The 17562-nt window shown below is 52.3% G+C and overlaps 1 protein-coding gene across 8 annotated transcripts in view; it reads right to left on the bottom strand.

Moving 5' to 3' along the window:
• Positions 1-965: 965 nt before the first annotated feature.
• CHRDL2 (chordin like 2) overlaps positions 966-17562 on the bottom strand; it is a 40064-nt gene continuing 23467 nt past the window's right edge. For 2 of the 8 annotated variants that reach the window (XM_017532989.2, XM_017532990.2), the window contains 9 exons: positions 16482-16575; positions 14299-14441; positions 12046-12139; positions 10272-10327; positions 9395-9563; positions 7239-7412; positions 6025-6079; positions 1742-1834; positions 966-1126 (listed from right to left, as the gene is read on the bottom strand). In XM_017532989.2, the coding sequence (XP_017388478.1) occupies positions 1036-1126; positions 1742-1834; positions 6025-6079; positions 7239-7412; positions 9395-9563; positions 10272-10327; positions 12046-12139; positions 14299-14441; positions 16482-16575 (969 nt within the window). In that variant the 3' untranslated portion in view covers positions 966-1035. Of the gene's footprint in view, positions 1127-1741; positions 1835-5355; positions 5941-6024; positions 6080-7238; positions 7413-7896; positions 8092-9394; positions 9564-10271; positions 10328-12045; positions 12140-14298; positions 14442-16481; positions 16576-17562 lie in introns of those variants that run through there. The other 6 variants (XM_017532991.2, XM_017532992.2, XM_017532987.2 and 3 more) reach the window with 5 other exon arrangements.

Consider the following 17562-nt stretch of genomic DNA (forward strand, 5'->3'; position numbering starts at 1 on the left):
TTATAAGGATTTGTACATGTGTGCAGGATAAATAATTGATGGTGTATTTATTTTATTATGGTTATTTTGTGAGATGGACTTTTCCTCTGTCACCCAGGCTGGAGTGCTGTGGCATGATCTCAGCTCACTGCAACCTCCACCTCCAGGGTTCAAGCAATCCTCATGCCTCAGCTTCCTGAGTAGCTGGGATTACAGGCATACACCACCATGCCTGGCTAATTTTTTGTATTTTTAGTAGAGATGGGGTTTCACCAAGTTAGCTGGTCTTGAACTCCTGACCTCAGATGATCCGCCTGCCTCGGCCTCCCAAAGTGCTGGGATTGTAGGCATGAGCCACTGCGCCTGGCCCTAATGGTGTCTTTAATTGTAACTGCTGGGCCTTTTTCTCAGAGCATGGTGCCAGGCTGGCAATCTGATCACCCAGTCTTGGAAATCCTCTGAGGTGAGGCTCTCTGGGCTTGTGACACTGGCCATGCTGTGGAACTGGGAACAGAGTGCTAGCCTGAAGTGAGAGATCTGGCTTCCAACTCCAGATATGCTGCTCAGCAGCTCTGCAGCTTCGGGCAAATGACTGCCTGCTGCTCCTCACTAACTCCGTTTCCTCATGTAGGGTGTGAAGACAGTGGTGAGAATCCCAGGAATATTTGTTGGGAAAGTGCCTTAAGGCTCCGTGAACGCCCTCCCCTGGCTAATTAGAGTCATTCCTCTTTCTGAGGCTCAGTGTCAAAGAGCTGTGGGGGGGGGGGCTGCCGGAAAAAGCAGGAGGCGCTGCAGTGGGGGCCCTGGGTGAGGGGGCTGGGGGAGCTAGCCCTGGCTCCGGTGACAACTCACTGTGAGGACCGGGACCATCTGTCCCTTCTGGATCTCAGGGTTTCCACCCCTGTAAAATGGGGATAACGAGGCCTGCCTTGCAGAGTCTCTGGGAGAGCATGGCGGAGACTGGATATGAACCCAGAAGGCAGGGCTGAGGGTAATGCAACTTCTTATTTATTAATATATAACAACAACAATGATAAAGCTCATATCTGCAACTGTTTAGGTCTTTGTTATAATGTCTTGGTCACTTTGTCTGGACTGGCCGTGACCTTCAGCTCCGGGGTCTGGGCTAGGAAGATGTTCCAGTGACCTGCGTGGAGGAGGGCAGAAGAGAGAATAGGTGCATGTGTCTGCACGTGCACAACAGAGGCAGTGCTGGGCACTGGAAGAGCCCTGAGCCGGGAGGAACTGCAAGGGTCAGGGTTTGGAGCCCACAGGGAGCATGGAGATGACTGTCCCATCCCATGGCTGGGGCACATGACCCAGCTTTCAAACAACCAACACTAGGGGACAGAGCTGCTTTCCTGACACCTGTTGGTAATACTCCCCCTCTGGGACCTTCCCTCCCCAATGGGAAGCCCCACCTGGGTCCATCTTCCTAAGAGTAAGGTATAGGAGGAAAGTGGGAAACGTTCCAGTAGAGAGGGAGGGGGCAGCACCCAGGTTTGGGGGCTTAGATCTCCCCTTTCCACAGCCCTGTCTCCCCCCACCCCCAACACCAAATCCAGCCAGCTCTGCTTCACCTTCCCGCTCTGGAGTTGGGAAATCTCTGGCGCAGACACCCACTGGATTCCTGTGCTGGGAACTGACGTCTGTGGCTGACAGCCCCTCCTCCCGGCACCAGCAGCCTGGGAACTCCCGGAGAGGCTCTGGCCTGTGTCCCTGCCTTCTTCCCCAGGCCCTGTCCCTCAGCCCAGGCTCCTACCTTCTTGGGGGCCAGTGAGCAGCCGGAAGTGCTGTGCCTCTTTCTGGAAGTCTTGCTTCCTGACTTTCTTGATCTGAGTCAAGTGGAAGATTCCTGAGGGCAGAGATAAGGACATGAGCAGGAAAGGCAGAAACTTAGTGAAACTGCGTGACTTAGCACAGAACGGACTCAGTCACTCCCTCCCCTACCCCTATTCTGATCAGACACAAAATCCTGCTGATGACATTTCCTCAATCTTTTGAATCTATTTTCCTATCTCGTTGCCACTGTCCTCATCCAGGCCCCTGTTGTCTTGTCTGGGTCACTACACTAGAGTCCTAATCCCTTTCACTCCCCCTCTAATCTGCAATCCTAGCTGAGGTCATTAGCACATGTAGCACCACCCTGTCATTCCCATTCCCTGACGTCCGGTCGCCTCCACAGTGAAGCCTATGTCCTTCCGCCTGTTCTCTCTGCTGACCCTGCTCCTGTCACCAGCACCATCCTGCTCTCATAGCACCCACTGTCCCCAGTGCAGGGAGGGAGGAAGGGGGAAGGCAGGAGGGAGGGAGGGAGGGGGAAGGCAGGAGGGAGAGAAGGGAGAAGGAAAAAGGAAAGGAGAGCAGGAAGGGAAGGGAGGAAGGAAGGTCGCTGGCCCCTGTGGACTGGTCACATTTTTCTCAGGGCGTAGAATGTATGATAAAAATCAATAGTCATGCTTATTCAGATACCAAAGATCTAGCAAGTGGCAGAGTTACACTGCCTTGCCTGTGCCCTAGCCCTAACCAAATACTTGACATCCCCCGAGGAGGCCAAGCCTTTTCAAATGCCATTTCCTCTACTGGAATACTTTTTACTATTGCCTTCTACTTCTACTATTTTTATTTTGTTTGAAATGGAGTTTCACTCTTGTTGCCCAGGCTGGAGTGCAGTGGCATGATCTTAGCTCACTGTAACCTCCGTCTCTCAGCTTCAGGTGATTCTCCTGCCTCAGCCTCCTGAGTAGTTGGGATGACAGGTGGCTGCCACTATGCCTGGCTATTTTTTTTTTTTTTAATTTTTAGTAGAGACAGCGTTTCACCTTGTTGGCCAAGCTGGTCTCGAGCTCCTGACCTCAAATGATCCACCTGCCTTGACCTCCCAAAGTGCTGGGATTACAGGCGTGAACCACCATGCCTGGCCACTACTCCTGCTATTGACACCAAATGAACTCCTAAGCCTTAGCTGGGAGTGCTCCAAACCTTAGCTGGGAAGTCTTCCCTAATCCACCCGAGGCAATTCCTCCTTGGGGCACCCACAGCACCTGGCTTCTGTCTGTGATTGTGCCTGTTTCTAATGTGTCTACTCATTGTGTCTACTCCTGCCTCCTCTACCAGACTAGGGACTCCCAGAGGGCTTTCTTCTCTGGGTTCCTTGAGCCTGGCCCATATAAGGCATGTAGAATGAATGAATCGCTGGATGGATAGGTGGATGGATGGATAGATGAACCCTAGGCCAGGCCCCAAGGGGGAATGAGGTACTAGCTGGATCCCCCGATGTTTGCATCTCATGGGGAGCTGGCCACTGGCACCACACATGGCTTTAAAGCCCTGAGCACATGAGCTGTGAGGTCGTACCAGCTGTTACCCACCAAGGTCTCTGGCCAGAAAGAACAGATGCAACTAGCAAGGCCTCTGCTAGGCCAGCACTACCTTTAAGAAAACCAAGAACTGACCCTGCTTATGGGAATCAGCGTGGCATTCCCATCAAGGGGAACAGAAAACCCTGATCCTGGCACTGAGTTCCAGGAATCAGGAAATGTCCAGCACTGTTCATGGACCCCCAGCCCTGATGGCAAGGACCAGGATATGGAAGCAACTCCAAAGACCCAGGGGCTCTATCATACAGCAGGCAACAAGCATGGGATGAGATGGGGATGGGTCCTTCTGCACAGGCCTGCCGCTGCATGCTCCCAGGTCACAGAAGAACTGAAGAGAACGTGGGAGGGATGAGGGTGGGTTCCCACACTGTAGTTTGTAAAGTGTAATTGAAAGGACTGAGTCTTTGGCCTGGAATCAAGAGCTAGCCTGAGGGTCATGGTTGTGCCTCTTGCCCTTTGAAGGGCTGTGCAGGTCTGAGGGCAGGTAGGCTCTATGGATCCTCAATGCAGAAGTGGCACCAATGGGTGAGTCCAGGGACACAGGATAGGCTCAGCTCAGTGCGAGGTCAGATGCCCTTTGGGCTGAGCCATTCACAGTGTTGGAAGTGAAGTCACTTGTCTGGAGTGGGAGTGGGAGTGTGTTCAGCCAGGCGCCAGACACCATCAGGCCATCAGGATGCTGCAGGGGGGCTTTCTCTTAGGCAGGGCTTGGAATTGAGAACCCTGACATCTTTTCTACTGTGAAACTTTAGAATCTAAAAGATCCTTAACCCTAAGCCAACTATCTGCTTAGATTCTGGTGCCTGGGGCTGACCCCTCGTGGTGTGGCCTCACCTAGCATCTGCCTGCTCACTTTGTTTCCTCGGATTGGAGAAATAGTGAGTGTTTCCCACTGACAACCGTGGGGAGTGTTTGTTTTAACTCCCATGGTCTGGGATAGGGAGGGAACAGGGAGGCTGATGGGGCATTCAGGCAACCACAGGGTCGGGAGATGGGGTGTACTTTGCTAGTGACAGGATGGTAGGGCCTGGCATTGTGACGTTAATTGTTTTTCCTTTTCTGCTGGGCCCAGTGACGATGAGATTGGCCATGACCTATGCCCCCACTGTGCCATCTTGGCATGCCTTGGCCATCCTCAGGCACCTCCCTAAAAGCACAAGGTCACCTCTGTGGAGGTGACACTGGGGACAGTCAGATCTGGATTTGAATCTTTGCTTCACTGCTTAAACTGTGTGACTTTGAATAAGTCATTTGACCTCTCAGACTCAGTTTTCTTACCTGCAAAATGGGGGCATTAATATGTACCCCTTAGGTTTCTTGAGGACTAAATGAAGTACGTCATACATAGTGCCTGCCACACACCAATTACAGAGCCCAGGGCATATGGGCGTGAACTCTGGAGACAGCGTTTAAGGTTCTCACTGCCATCCTGGCTGCAGTGTACCCTTCTTGCCTATTTATTTTAATTTTTAGTGACACTATGTTCATTGCCTCTTTAAATCATTGAGGCCCATCCTCATGAAGCCTTCCCGGACCAGCTCAGCTCCCAATAAGCTCCTGCTGGACTCAGATCACTAAGCCATGACCTCCTAAGGACAGAGGCTGGCCCATTAAGCTCTGTGTCCCAGCACTTAGTTGGGGGCAGCAGAGGGAGAGAGGCCACAGTAAACAAGTGACCAAAACCTGCTCAGGGACTGATGGAATCTTTTCCTTTCTTTGTTTTTTTGAGAGGAGTCTCACTCTATCGCCCAGGCTGGATGCTGTGGCACAATCTTAGCTCACTGCAACCTCCTCCTCCCAGGCTCAAGTGATTCTCCTGCCTCAGCCTCCTGAGTAGCTGGGATTGCAGGCACCTACTACTGTGCCTGGCTAATTTTTGTATTTTTAATAGAGACGGGGTTTCACCATGTTGGCTAGGCTGGTCTCAAACTCCTGGGCTCAAGCGATCCACCCACCTTGGCTTCCCAAAGTGCTGGGATTACAAGCGTGAGCCACAAGGCCCAGCCAGGGCTGATGGAATCTTAAGCCTCAAAAAATCGTAAGGGTTATTGAATCTCTAAATGCCCAGCTACAGACGGAATCCCCACCAGCCCCTGCTTGCACGCTTCTCATAAGTGGAGCTTGCTCCTTCCCTTCCACTGGAGAAGGCTCCAAGTGTGAGCAAGTTCTTCCTCTCATGGAGCTGCAAGCTGCCTCTGCATTTCTCACCAACCCGATGTGGTGGAATGAGAAGTCTGACATTTTTAGTGCCTGCTGTATGTCAGGGGCTGCACCGATGTCATGTCAGTTAATCCTCCAAAAACCCTCTTTCCCACTTCTTAAAAGAGAAAACTGAGGCCCAGCGAGAACATGTGATTGCCCAGGGCCACACAGCTAAGATATAGCAGAGTCTGGATTCAAACTGGCAGAGGTGGGATTCAAACCCAAAGCCCCTGCTTGTTGTTTGACCCTTGCAGTCACTCAGAATATGCCTGCTCCCTCTGCCCGGGGCAGCCCTTCAGAGCCACGAAGCCAGCAGTCCTGTCCCCCTGAGTCTTCTCTTCTTCAGGCTGAACAGCTCCACTTCCTTCGTCCATTCCTCCTACGACAGGGGGCAGAGTAGAGCAGGGAAAGAGCCGCATCTGACGCCACAAGACATGGGCTCTAGCTCCCGTCCTCCACTTACTGGCTGTGTGGCCTTGGGCCAGGTACTTCACCTCTCTGAGCCTCAGTTTCCTCATCTGTAAAATGGGGATAATAATACCTAACTCTCAGGATCGTTGAGGATCAAATGAGATAGTGAATGTGAAAGCACTTTGTAAACTCCAAAGTGCTACACACATTGGTTACTATTATCATCATCATTTTCTAATCATCATTCCCTCTTCCACCCCCACCCTGCCAGCCAAAACCATCAGTAGAGGAAAGGAACGTTAGAACTAATTCACACTTAAAAAGAGTTTAGTTTGGTTGATGACTTAACAGTTCACTCTACCCAGAGGACTTATGTTTTACAAGAAAGGTCACGAAACTGAACTTTCAGTAATTCCCTTATCAATGAAACTCCTCGCTGGGCGTGGTGGCTCATGCCTATAATCCCAACACTTTTGGGAGGCAGATGTGGGAGGATTGCTTGAGTCCAGGAGTTCGAGACTAGCCTGGGCAACTTGGCAAAACCCCATCTCTACAAGAAATACAAAACTTAGCTGGGCGTAGTGCCTCACAACTGTGGTCCCAGCTACTCAGGAGGCTGAGATGGGAGGATCGGTTGAGCCCAGGAGGATGAGGTTGCAGTGAGCCAAGATCATGCCACTGCACTCCAGCCTGGGTGACTGAGACCCTGTCTCAAAAAAAAAAAAAAAATAAGAAAAACTCCTCTTGACCTTCAACTAGTGATAGGAGCAGACTGGTGAAGAGGATGGGTTTCTTATAGAATGAGAACTACGGTTCTGGTGTCCACTTACCTGGGAATGATAAGATCCACCTCTTAAAAAAGGCTGAACACAGCCAGCCTCCAGGCCCTCCTACTTTGAGGATGCTGTGAGGGCCCTCCTGCCTAAGAAGACCCCCCGAGTGCTGAAATCCTGCCATTAGACATCTGTCTATTTCTCCAGGGCAGGCATCACCCTGCCTGGCTCCTCGCAAGGTGCAACAGCACCTTCACCCCAGGAGAGGGAGCACTATCGAGCGTTGGCAGCAGTGGGAGGAGCTTATCAGAACTGTAGAGAACCACAGTCTGGCCCATTATCTCTCTGCATCTTGGAATGGGGGCTCTTAAACCTGGAGGGGCAGTCAGAGGCACTTGATCAGTAAAATGTCCATAAGGTCCCTGTGGGGTCTGGGGCACAGGAGTGGGGACCGGCCAGAGGTACACCCTGCTGGGAGTGGGCCAACGCTCACCTTTTACCAGCTTCCAGAGGTAGATCTCCACCAGGTCTGAGGCCTCATGTTCCAGGGCAAAGCGACGCAGGTTGTCTGGGCTTGGGGTTACCGATGTGTGGACAAGGACCCGGCCCGGCGTCTTGGGACACTTGGTAGAACTGATCTCACTGTGGCCAGGGTCCACTTTGTCCTCTGGAGAGACAAGAAGCTTGTGAAGTATGTATTCAATTCAATACATATTGGCTGTACCTCTCAAAAATTCTAATATTTGGCTGGGCATGGTGGCTCATGCCTGTAATCCCAGTACTTTGGGAGGCTGAAGTGGGTGGATCACCTGAGCTCAGGAGTTTGAGATCAGCCTGGCCAACATGGTGAAATCTCATCTCAAAAAAAAAAAAAAAAAAAGACTCTAATATTCTAACATTTTGTGACTTCATGGAATCCAGAATATGTTAACAACCTCTGAATCTATTATCATAACACTGCATGGTTCTATCCAATTAATATTTTCATCTGGCATTTTCCACTCCTGTGTTTCTGACACGCCCTGCATTCTGTGACACTGATGCATGCCCCCTTCCATGTCTGAAATGTTCTAAGTGTCTGTGGCCCTGGGGACAGAGACCCAGGGCTCACTCTGACCAGCGCCCTCCCTGCTCTGAGTGCCCCTGTGTACCTGGGCAAATCTTGCAGCATTTCCCAGCCACTTTCTCGGGGTGAAGGCAGGGGTACTCGGTGGGGCAGGTCACACGCTGGCAGTCCTGTTGGCCATCCTGACAGGTGCATAGGATGCAGGGCAGGGGGCCGAAGGCACGAAAGGCTGGGTGCCACACCTCCCCGTGGGAGTACGTCTTCCCGCCATGCACGCAGGCTGAACAAGGAGGGTGGGAAGGGAGGAGGATCAGAGCCTCAGACCTGGCCAGGGCCTCTGGCCCAGCAGCGGGTGGGGTGGGCCCTTTGGGAGCCCTTGCTTTACCAGTCCAGCCCAGCCACACTGCCTGCAAAGCACAGGTTAGGGTATAAAACCATCTCCTCTCCCCGACAACCCCACCGCAGCACTTAGAGCTGAGACAGGCCCAGAAGGAACTTGCTGAGATGGAGATTCCTCCCCTACCCTTCAGGGCACTTTTGTGGGAGCAAAGAGAGTGCTGATCTTGTGGTAGAACTGAGATCAACTTCTGTCACCACCTGGCCATGTGAGCCCTGGCAGGTCCCTTCCTCCCTCTGCCTCAGTGTCCCATCTGAACAAGGCAGGGCCAGCACTCAGTAGCCCCACAGCTCTTCCCTCTCCAGCAATTGGGGTGTCCTGCAGTGAGGCCTCTTTTCTCACCTTCTGTGGCCATGGCTGCCCATCTGGCCTCCTTCCTTACTTCATCTCCACTGTCCTCCTGCAGCCCAGCTCTGCTCCCTCCTTCCTCAAAATCCTTCCCTCAGCACACTTCCTTATATTAAAGTCATTTATTTACATGTCTGTCTCCCCAACTAGTCTATGAGCCCCTCAAGGGCAGAGACCATTTTCCATTTTCCATTTCCCATCTATCCTTTCTGTCTCCCCGTCTCCCCAGCAAAGACATGGTAGATGCTTAAAAAAAAAAATCTTGTAGGCCAGGAGCTGTGGTTCATGCCTGTAATCCCAGCACTTTGGCACTTTGGAAGGCCCAGGTGGGCAGATCACCTGAGGTTGGGAGTTTGAGACCAGCCTGACCAACATAGAGAAACCCTGTCTCTACTAAAAATATAAAATTAGCTGGGTGTGGTGGCACATGTGTGTAATCCCAGCTACTCAGGAGGCTAAGGCAGGAGAATTGCTTGAACCTGGAGGTGGAGGTTGCAGTGAGCTGAAATCACACCATTGCACTCCAACCTGGGCAACAAGAGCAAAACTTTATCTCAAAAAAACAAACAAATAATCTTGTACTATTTCCAGGACTAGTTCTGTCTCTAAGTCAATACTCTGAACCTCAGTGTCCTCATCTGTCAGATGGGGGTTTGAATCTGGTGATCTTTAAGAGTACCTTCCTTCGGTTTTGATGCTCTTCGAGTCTACAAGCTCATGGCCAAGTTGGAATTGGGGAACTGCTGAGTGGAGGGTGCAGAGGGGTCAGGGTGAGAGGTGGGAGCAGTCAGGGCCCCACTTCCCTGCCTCACAGATTGGAGGAGGGTCTGGTCCCCACCTTTCTTATGTTTCTCCTTCAGGACAATCTTGACTGTTGTGCTGCCTGCCCCCTTGGGTCGAAAGTGGCGAGGGAGGAAGCTCAGAGGGGCGCTGAGGCCAGTGGGGGCTGGGGTGCCTGGACCTCTCCTTCTGCCACCATTGCTCAAACATGGATCCTGAGGATGTCTCTGCAGGTGGAAGGAAGGATGGTCACTGACTGAGCATGGCAGGCCCCAGCTGGAGCCAGAACAGCAAGACAGGCTGCAGCAAGAGGCTGTGGGGAGACCCCAGCATGACTTCCCAGAGAAGAGGGGGCAGAGGCCAGGGATAGAAGGATCTGGATGAGGTCTAAGATGTTTTCAGACAGTCTGACCTTTGAAAACTCTCAGAGGATACTGATTTGGAAATCCAGCCTCCATGAAGCCCTTCTTGAGCCTCGTCAGAGCTAAGGCTTTGGGGCTGGGATGGGCAGAGCGTGCTGAGGTCTTGATCTGGCAGATATAACTGACCAGGGATGTGGAGAACTTCATATTTGAATGGCCCAAGATAGAGGCCATTGCCTGGGAGGAAGGTGCCTGGACTAAGGGGAGACGCAGGCTGTAGATGGAACAGTGTCAAAGTGTTTCTCAAGAGGAAAATGAGGAAGTTTGGGGCCTGCTGCTGCCCTGCGTGGTGACCTGCTTCCCCCAGGCCTCACCTTGCCCGTCAACCATGATGGGACCCATGACGGGAGGCTAGGGAGAGGGGCTGGAATATAGTGGGGGCTCATGTAGCCGACCCAGGGGACAAACAAGAAATGAGGACAATAACTGGTATTGCCTGCCTCAGAGTCATAAGATTTAGGCCCTAGATCCCAGCCCCCTGACCCCACCCTATCAATAAGGCTGTGCACTCACCATCCCGTGGAACGACTGTACACTGTCTTCTTCAGCCAACTGCTCACTTGCTTCATCTGAAAACTCAAAGGGAAGCTGGGTCAGGCTCGGGCTCCCAAGCCTTGCTGCCCAGAGCCCTGAGGCCTCCACCTATAGGCTCTGCCCTTTCCCAAGGCCTACTGCCACAGCTGCAGCCCCGGACCACAAGCAGCCTCCTTTGCCCCAGAGGTGACTTCTTCCACTTCTCATTACAGCCTCTCTTCATCCTAGTTGGGTTGATGAAGTCCCTACAACTGGGTTGCTGCCTCAGTTTCCCTGTACTGACCTCCTGGTCACCATTAGGACTGAACTCCTTGAAACAGCATTTTGTTTAGTCCTTACTGAGAGCTCACCTCTCTGGGACACTGGGCCATATCCTTCAGTATTTACCATGGATGGCCAAAGGCACAGAATCCCATCCCTGCAGCCTGCATACATGCAGTTTCCTAGGCCGCCACTGTACACAGCCACACTCTTGAAGTCACCAGGCCTTGGTTTATACTCCTAGGACCCTACACTCCAGCGCTTTGGCCCTTCCAGCCTGAGCACCCTGCCAGTCCCCATTCCCCTGGGAAACCAGCACAGAAAGCCCTTTGGAGCCCTGCAGCTTCCTAAACCCGAGTGGGCCTCCCTCTCCCTAGCCCTTGCCTCACTCCACAGTCTGGCTCCCACCAATCATTCCCGCTTCAAAGACCCAGAACATTGGAATTAGACTGTGTTAGCAGTCACAGGGTATAGCTGAGGCCCAGGGAAGGAAAGGAATTTGTGGAGTTAGCTGGAAGAACCAGGACTAAACTGGAGTCACCTGACCCCTAGTCCAGTGCTCCTTCCAAAGGCCAACATCTGGGGATACATCCACTATGGAGCACTCCCCTACCTGAGTGCCACCTCCTCCAGGAGGCTTTCCTTGACTACCCCAGCCTGCAGGGAACAGTCCGACTACTTCATTCTGCTCAAGCCTAGCCTGCCCTTCACTAACTGATGTGTTGCCTTTCTGTTTTATGTAGAGGTTCTACCTGGGTTCTGTATAACAGACATGTTCTACTGTGATCAGCTCTGCTGTGAGGAAAGCAGAATGAGACGGAGTCCCTACCTATACTAGACCCCTTTCACATGCCACTTACGTTCCTCTCGGCTCATCTGATTGCAGCGACTTTGTCCCTCATGGCGGGCACTGCAGCAGCAATCCCCCACTTCCCTCCAGCTCAGCCTCACAGTGCCCTCCTCAAGCCTGCAGCTCCTATCCACATCCCCTGCCCCCACTCCTTACCCCAGCCCACTCCTGCCTCTGCTCCCAGGCCTACTTAGCACCCACCCATGCATGTGCAGCAGGGAGGTACCAGCCATGGATGAGCCTTTGACTCAATGGAGAGATAACCAGTGGCGTGTGGACATATTCTTACTGCTTCCTCTACCACCCCCAGACTTTGCTGAGAAGCAGGGACTACCTAGAGCAACAGGTCACACTTGGTTAGCAAGCGGAGGCCAGCCCCTGCATGTAGTCCTATATTGCTTCTCTCTCCTTGCCTGCTTCACTCCCCTTTTCCCTCTTTCCTCCCCCTAGGACTGCATTAAAAAATAAGTGGCCCATCGGCTTTTGCCAGGCTCTGCTTTCTTGGGGGCGCAGGCTCAGCCACCACCCTGGAGGAAGGAGCAGTCTGCCACATGCTGGGTGTCCCCTGCAGTTCCTCACAGCTCTAACAATCTATGGCTAGGCCCATGGAGTGAGCGCTGCCAGATGGAGGGACAGACTCACCTTTGCAGGCCTGGCAGCAGGAGTCTGGCAGTGGGAGGGGTGCAGGGCAGCCTGGTTCAGGGCAGGTCATGAGGCCACAGTAGATCTGGCCCTCCTGAAAGATAGAGCAAACTGGCTGGGAAATGAGCTCTGATGAGGACTAGACTTGCGGGCTAGGAACACCTCTTTCCTTGGGAGCAAATGGCCTTGAGGTCTCCCCTAAAGTGGAGAGGGGAAGCAGCAGCATCTCCTGGGCAAGGGGCGGCCAGCTCAGAGGGGAGGCGGTCCCCCATGCCCTCCCAGCCCTATTTCCAGGCCCTGCAGGAAACATCCAGCCTTCAGTTTCTGACTTACTCACAGCCAGGCTGTCCCTAGGCTCTCACTGCCGACTGTTGAGGTGGGATTCTCCCCATCCTACAGAGGAGGAACTACAGCGGGGCCTGAGCTGTCTGTCTCAAGTCAGAAAGACAGTTGGGGCCCAGTCTCCAAGCTTTTCCTACTGAAATCAGTGTCATGGGAGGGGGACGGGTGGGTGATACCTGGGCTCATCTTGCTCTTTACTGAAAGCCCTTGGTCTCCAACTTCGGGATCCAGGCTTGAAAGGCAAGACTGCAGGGGAAAGGGCTTTTGGGGGTCAGGGATCAGGTGACCTTAGGTGGTCATTTCTTTCCTCTGGGTCTGAGATTCCTCCTCTGTGAAGTGGGGGTCATACCCATCTGGAGGGCGCAGATCCAGCAAGGGAATGGTTGTGAAAAGCACAGGGCACAACGTGTCTAGGAGGAGGTGCTATTTCCTTGAGACCTTTCCCTGTTCCCTTTCCAGAGAGTCTGAGAAATGAGGATTCTGGTCCTTTGGGTGAGGCCAGAAGTAAAGGCAGCCTCATATAATCAGGGATGAGAAGAAAGAAGGGGAGACCCAAGTACCCAGGGAAAATGAACAGAGGAATCCTGAGAAGGCTCTCACCACCCACCACCAGCATTTCTGTCTCTCCCCACAGCCTCCTCCTCATCCAGGCCTCATCCCACCAGGACAGGCAGCAGGATGTGGGGAGAAGAACATTGGCTTTGGAGCTAGGTGGCCTTGGGCCTGAATTCTAGCTCTGTCACATACTAGCTGTGTGATCTCAGGCAAGTCACCTAACTGTTCTGAGCCCCAGTTTTCTCATCTGAAAACTAGAAATAGTGATATCCTTCTCCTAGGGTCATTCGGAGACTGTATATAAACCAGGCATTTCTATGAACCTGGTGACACAATAGACTCGACCACTGCAAAAGGCTCACACTCTGCAAAAGGTAATTGCTTACTAGGTTGATTTATAAGTAGTCACTCATTATTTGCAGGCTGTTTGCTCTACAGCACAGAAACTTTAAGATTCAGAGACTCAGACTGATGGGACTCTGTCACTGAAAAGATGGGGAGGCAGGCCCAAAAGAAGTGACTTGCTCGAGGTCACACAGGGAACTGGGACAGTGATGGAGCTCAAACACAGGTTTCTGATGCCCAGTCTGCAGAGAACATTAGTGATCACTTGGTCAGGCTCCCTTATGCACTCAGAGGAACTGAGGCCCAAGTGTGGTGATCAGGTGGTAAGGAAATCAGGAGGGCAGGGGCGTTTTCTGCCAATTCATGGATGAGTTGCCAAGCCCAGGGTTAAAAATGACGTGCTGAAAACCACCTGCAAACCTATAGGAAGGTCATGCCTGGACCCCAGCTCCCCTACAAGGAGGAGGCTAAAGACTTTCCAGAGCAGGCCCTGCTCAACTTCAGTCTCTGTCCCATGATAACAGTGTTGAGTCAGCCCTGCCTGTCCCAGGGTCTAGCTCTAACAATAGGCAGGAAGAGTTTAAGTAGCTTCAGGTTAATTTCCATTTGCTACAGATAATCTGGCCCTGTCTCTGTCCCCCAGGACTGATAACTGATCATTTGCGCATTCATTCTTTCATTCAACAATCATTGCAGATGTCTTCTGTGTTTTAGGCCCTGGACTGATAGCAGCAGAGGATAATGAAATGAAATGCATATGTTTCCTCCCCTCAAGGAATGCAGCATCTACTGGGGGAAACAGAGGCTCAGGAAGGTGTGGCAGCTCAGAGAACGGTCACCTGACCCAGCTAGGGACAGGACATTCCAAACCCCAGATGTTCCCTTCCCCCTGAGCCCATTCATTTTGCTTTGGCCAGGAGGAACAATCCCCCTAGTCCACAGTCCACGCTACTGTGTTCTTTGCAGGTCCAGAGTGCTGGCCTGTGCTGCAGGAAATGCAGGAGTCCTTACGGTGCAGCTGCAGAGGACACACTGGTTGGGCAGGCGGGAGGGGAACAGCTCATGGGCACTGAAGATCTCTCCGTGTTGGTACATGGTCCCATTGTGCTGGCAGGACTTTGGAGGGGCCCGGAGCCCAGAGGGAGTGTGAGGTTCTGCAGTAGGGGAGGGCCGGGAGGAAGAAGAAAATGAAGTTTCATGTGAATCTTAAAAAAAAAAAACTTTGCTGAAATTAACAAGGCCACTTTTCTGAAGATTTTGCATCTGACCCCAACTTGACATTTAAACCAATCTCTGGCCTGGCCTTGCTAGCCATTCCCCATATCAGCTAAGAGGTCCCTCCCTCCCATGGACCCTACCACAGACCTCCAGTCCCGTCAGTGTCTGAGCCAGCCCCAACCAGAGCAAGAAGAAAGAGCCGGCAGCCTCAGCTTCTGCTCAGTGGGGCCTGAGTTAGTTTATCCAGCATTGAATGAGGGCACATGAAGCACTTCTCAGTGCCAGGCACTGTTCTAGGTGCTGGGAATACAGCAGTGAGCAGAAGAGTCCCTGCCCTCACGGGGTTACATTCTAGTGGCGCTGGCTGGGATGATTGTCCCTGTGATTGTATAAACTTCTGTCATTCACTGGCCCCTAGAGCCCCCCTCCCCATCACCTGCCTCATCCTGCCAGGTGGAGGGGTAAGCCTCTGGTCCTGAGAGAACCCACTCATTCATTCAAGACCCCTTTATTAAGCACTTCTGTTCCAGGCACCATGGTTGGCAATGAGAATGGTGCAATGAGTAAGATTCAGCCCTTGCCATCAAGAAACTCAAACTCAAAAATTAGGGGTGTGGTGGCTCACACCTGTAATCCCAGCACTTTGGGAGGCCTAGGTGGGAGGATTATTTGACTCCAGGAGTTCAAGACTGGCCTGGGCAGCATAGTGAGACCCTATCTCTACAGACTTTTTTTTTAATTTTAAAAAAGAAGTTTGAAGTCTAATTAGGCAGAAAGATAAGCCACAAGCAATGTTGCTGTAGCAGGTAAGGGCTAGGGCAGACGAAAGCACAGAAGTTGTGACAGCGCAGAGGAGGAGCCTCTAACTTAGCCCGGGAAGGGTGGCTGGGGAAGGCTTCCTAAAGGGCCAATGGTTAGGAGAGTCTTGAAGAACTAGTGGAGCTGAGCAGGCAGATGGCAGGGGATGAAAACAGAGGGAGTGAAGATCATTTGCGCCACAACAGGCCTGGGTCTAGCACAGGGGGAACTCCCAAAGTCAGCAAGAAGAGCTGTGGCCCCTGCAGTTAGCGTCAGACAGAAGGACACTCCCCCACTGTGCAGGATGCAGCTGAGAGCCACTGTTCCCCTCAGGGACCCGGAGCCAGGAATCTCTATGACCCATGTCAGGACCACGAGTCAGATCCCTACTGGGCTCCCCCTGGAAAAGAAGTCCCACTCCACACCAGCTCACAGGAAAACTCTGATTCCAGAGCCCGGAGCCCAGGCCAGAATCTGGAGCCTCCTCTTCGCCACTTTATGCTTCTAAACAGCAGTTTTCCTCTCAACTTCCCCTCCCACCTCCAAGTTGGCCTCCCCTCTGCCTGCTCCTCACTGGACACTTGATTTTACTAGTTTCCTTTCCAGACTACCTCTCCTTCCTCTGACCTCTTCTTTCTAGAATCTCATTCTCTGAAGCCCTTAGAATCTTAAAATCATGAAATCATAGACATTTAGCATCAGGACACATAGAGTCCCTGAATCTCAGCACCGGGAGAATTCTCAGAGAACAGGACCCAACTCCTTTCGTCCTTCTCAGCCCCTGCAGTGGTAATTCTAGGGTCTCTCCATAGGACCTTCAAGCTCAGGATCACTTACCTTCACTTCCCAGACTGCGCCCACGCCCTCCAGCTCTGGCCGGCACGAGAGAGAGTGGAGCCCACGTGTGCCAGGTGAGTAGGCCAGGTGAGCAGGCCAGGTGAGCAGGCCTGTTTCCTGCAGCTACTTTCTGCATGTCCTCCCTCCCTTGCTATGCATGCCTGCTTAGGACATGAAGTCTCTGCTACCCCAGCACTGCCTGGGGTCTGGGATATTTCCTCCTTGAGCACCTTTGTGTATCTACACCTCTGCCCCTCTCCTTTCAGGGGTCTCCCTCAGCTAGGCCACATTGGGAGTAGGAGAAAGGCCAACGGGTGATGAGGAGGAGCATGACTACTTACCCACACACCTGGGACAGCACTGCTGTGGCTCCGTCACGGGCTGGGGGCAGTGGACAGGCGGGCAGTGGAGGCGGTAACAACTCACATGGGTGCTCTGAAGGGGACACAAGGTTCAGCCCTGGTTCAAATAACCATTGTCTCCCACCTGTACCTGTCCTTTCCCAAAACTCCTACCCCAACTGCAGAACTCTGTACTTGTCATAAACCTGTGATTGGACTGAAAACAATTAAGTGTGCCCAGTCCCTCCCCATCCCTGGCTGCCAAGGGGAGTTCACTTGGCCCTCACGTCCATGTGCCTCCCTGTTCATGGGCTTGCTCAAACACTGTGTACCCTTCACAGAGAAAGACATGTAAAAGCCTAGAGCTGTTTGACATTGATCTTGATGCTTTGACTGTGCTATTTTAACTCTGGGGCTTGATCCTTTTAACTGTGGGGCTGAACCTTGTGGTTCAGAAAGGAATGAAACATGAGGACAGGTGACCAGGAGGGAGTACAAGACTAAAAACCTGATGTAGAGAAGACAGATGGCTTTATGATCCACCCCCTAAATCTCTAAGAGGTTTGGGCAATCCTGGACAAAGCCTCTGGAGATGGCACCAAAGAAGGAGCCATCTCTTTTGAAGTTCCTTCTGTTTTCAAGTATAGCAAGTGAGAGAACTGGGCAGGGGAATGTATGCAGAGAGAGATGAGCAGAAATGGAGAGAAAGTGGCCACCACCCCTTGTGAGGGTCTTCCCAGCTCTTCAGGCAGGTTTTTGGCCCCTCATCAGCCTTCCTGCACTTTGTTCTTCGCTCTGTTACAAGGGTCACTCTGCTGTATTGTGATGAACCATTTACACCTGTGTCACTGATTCAACCAGGAATTCCAAAGAACAGTCAGCATGGGGCCTTGCTCCAAGTTAGTGGCTGCTGGAGTCTGAATGAATGCATGAGTGAGTGAAAAAATGAGAGTAAGGAAAGGAGGGGTCAATGTGCCTCTCTTAGATGAATCGAGCCTGCTTTGTTCAAAATTCTGAAGTTGGCAAAGTTTGTTTCTAGTCCCGCCTCTTGCCTCACCACTTGTTGCTTCCCCCTTCCCTC

This window comes from Cebus imitator, unplaced genomic scaffold (genome assembly GCF_001604975.1).
Source record: "Cebus imitator isolate Cc_AM_T3 unplaced genomic scaffold, Cebus_imitator-1.0 Scaffold79, whole genome shotgun sequence".
In the NCBI taxonomy this organism is placed as follows: domain Eukaryota; kingdom Metazoa; phylum Chordata; class Mammalia; order Primates; family Cebidae; genus Cebus; species Cebus imitator.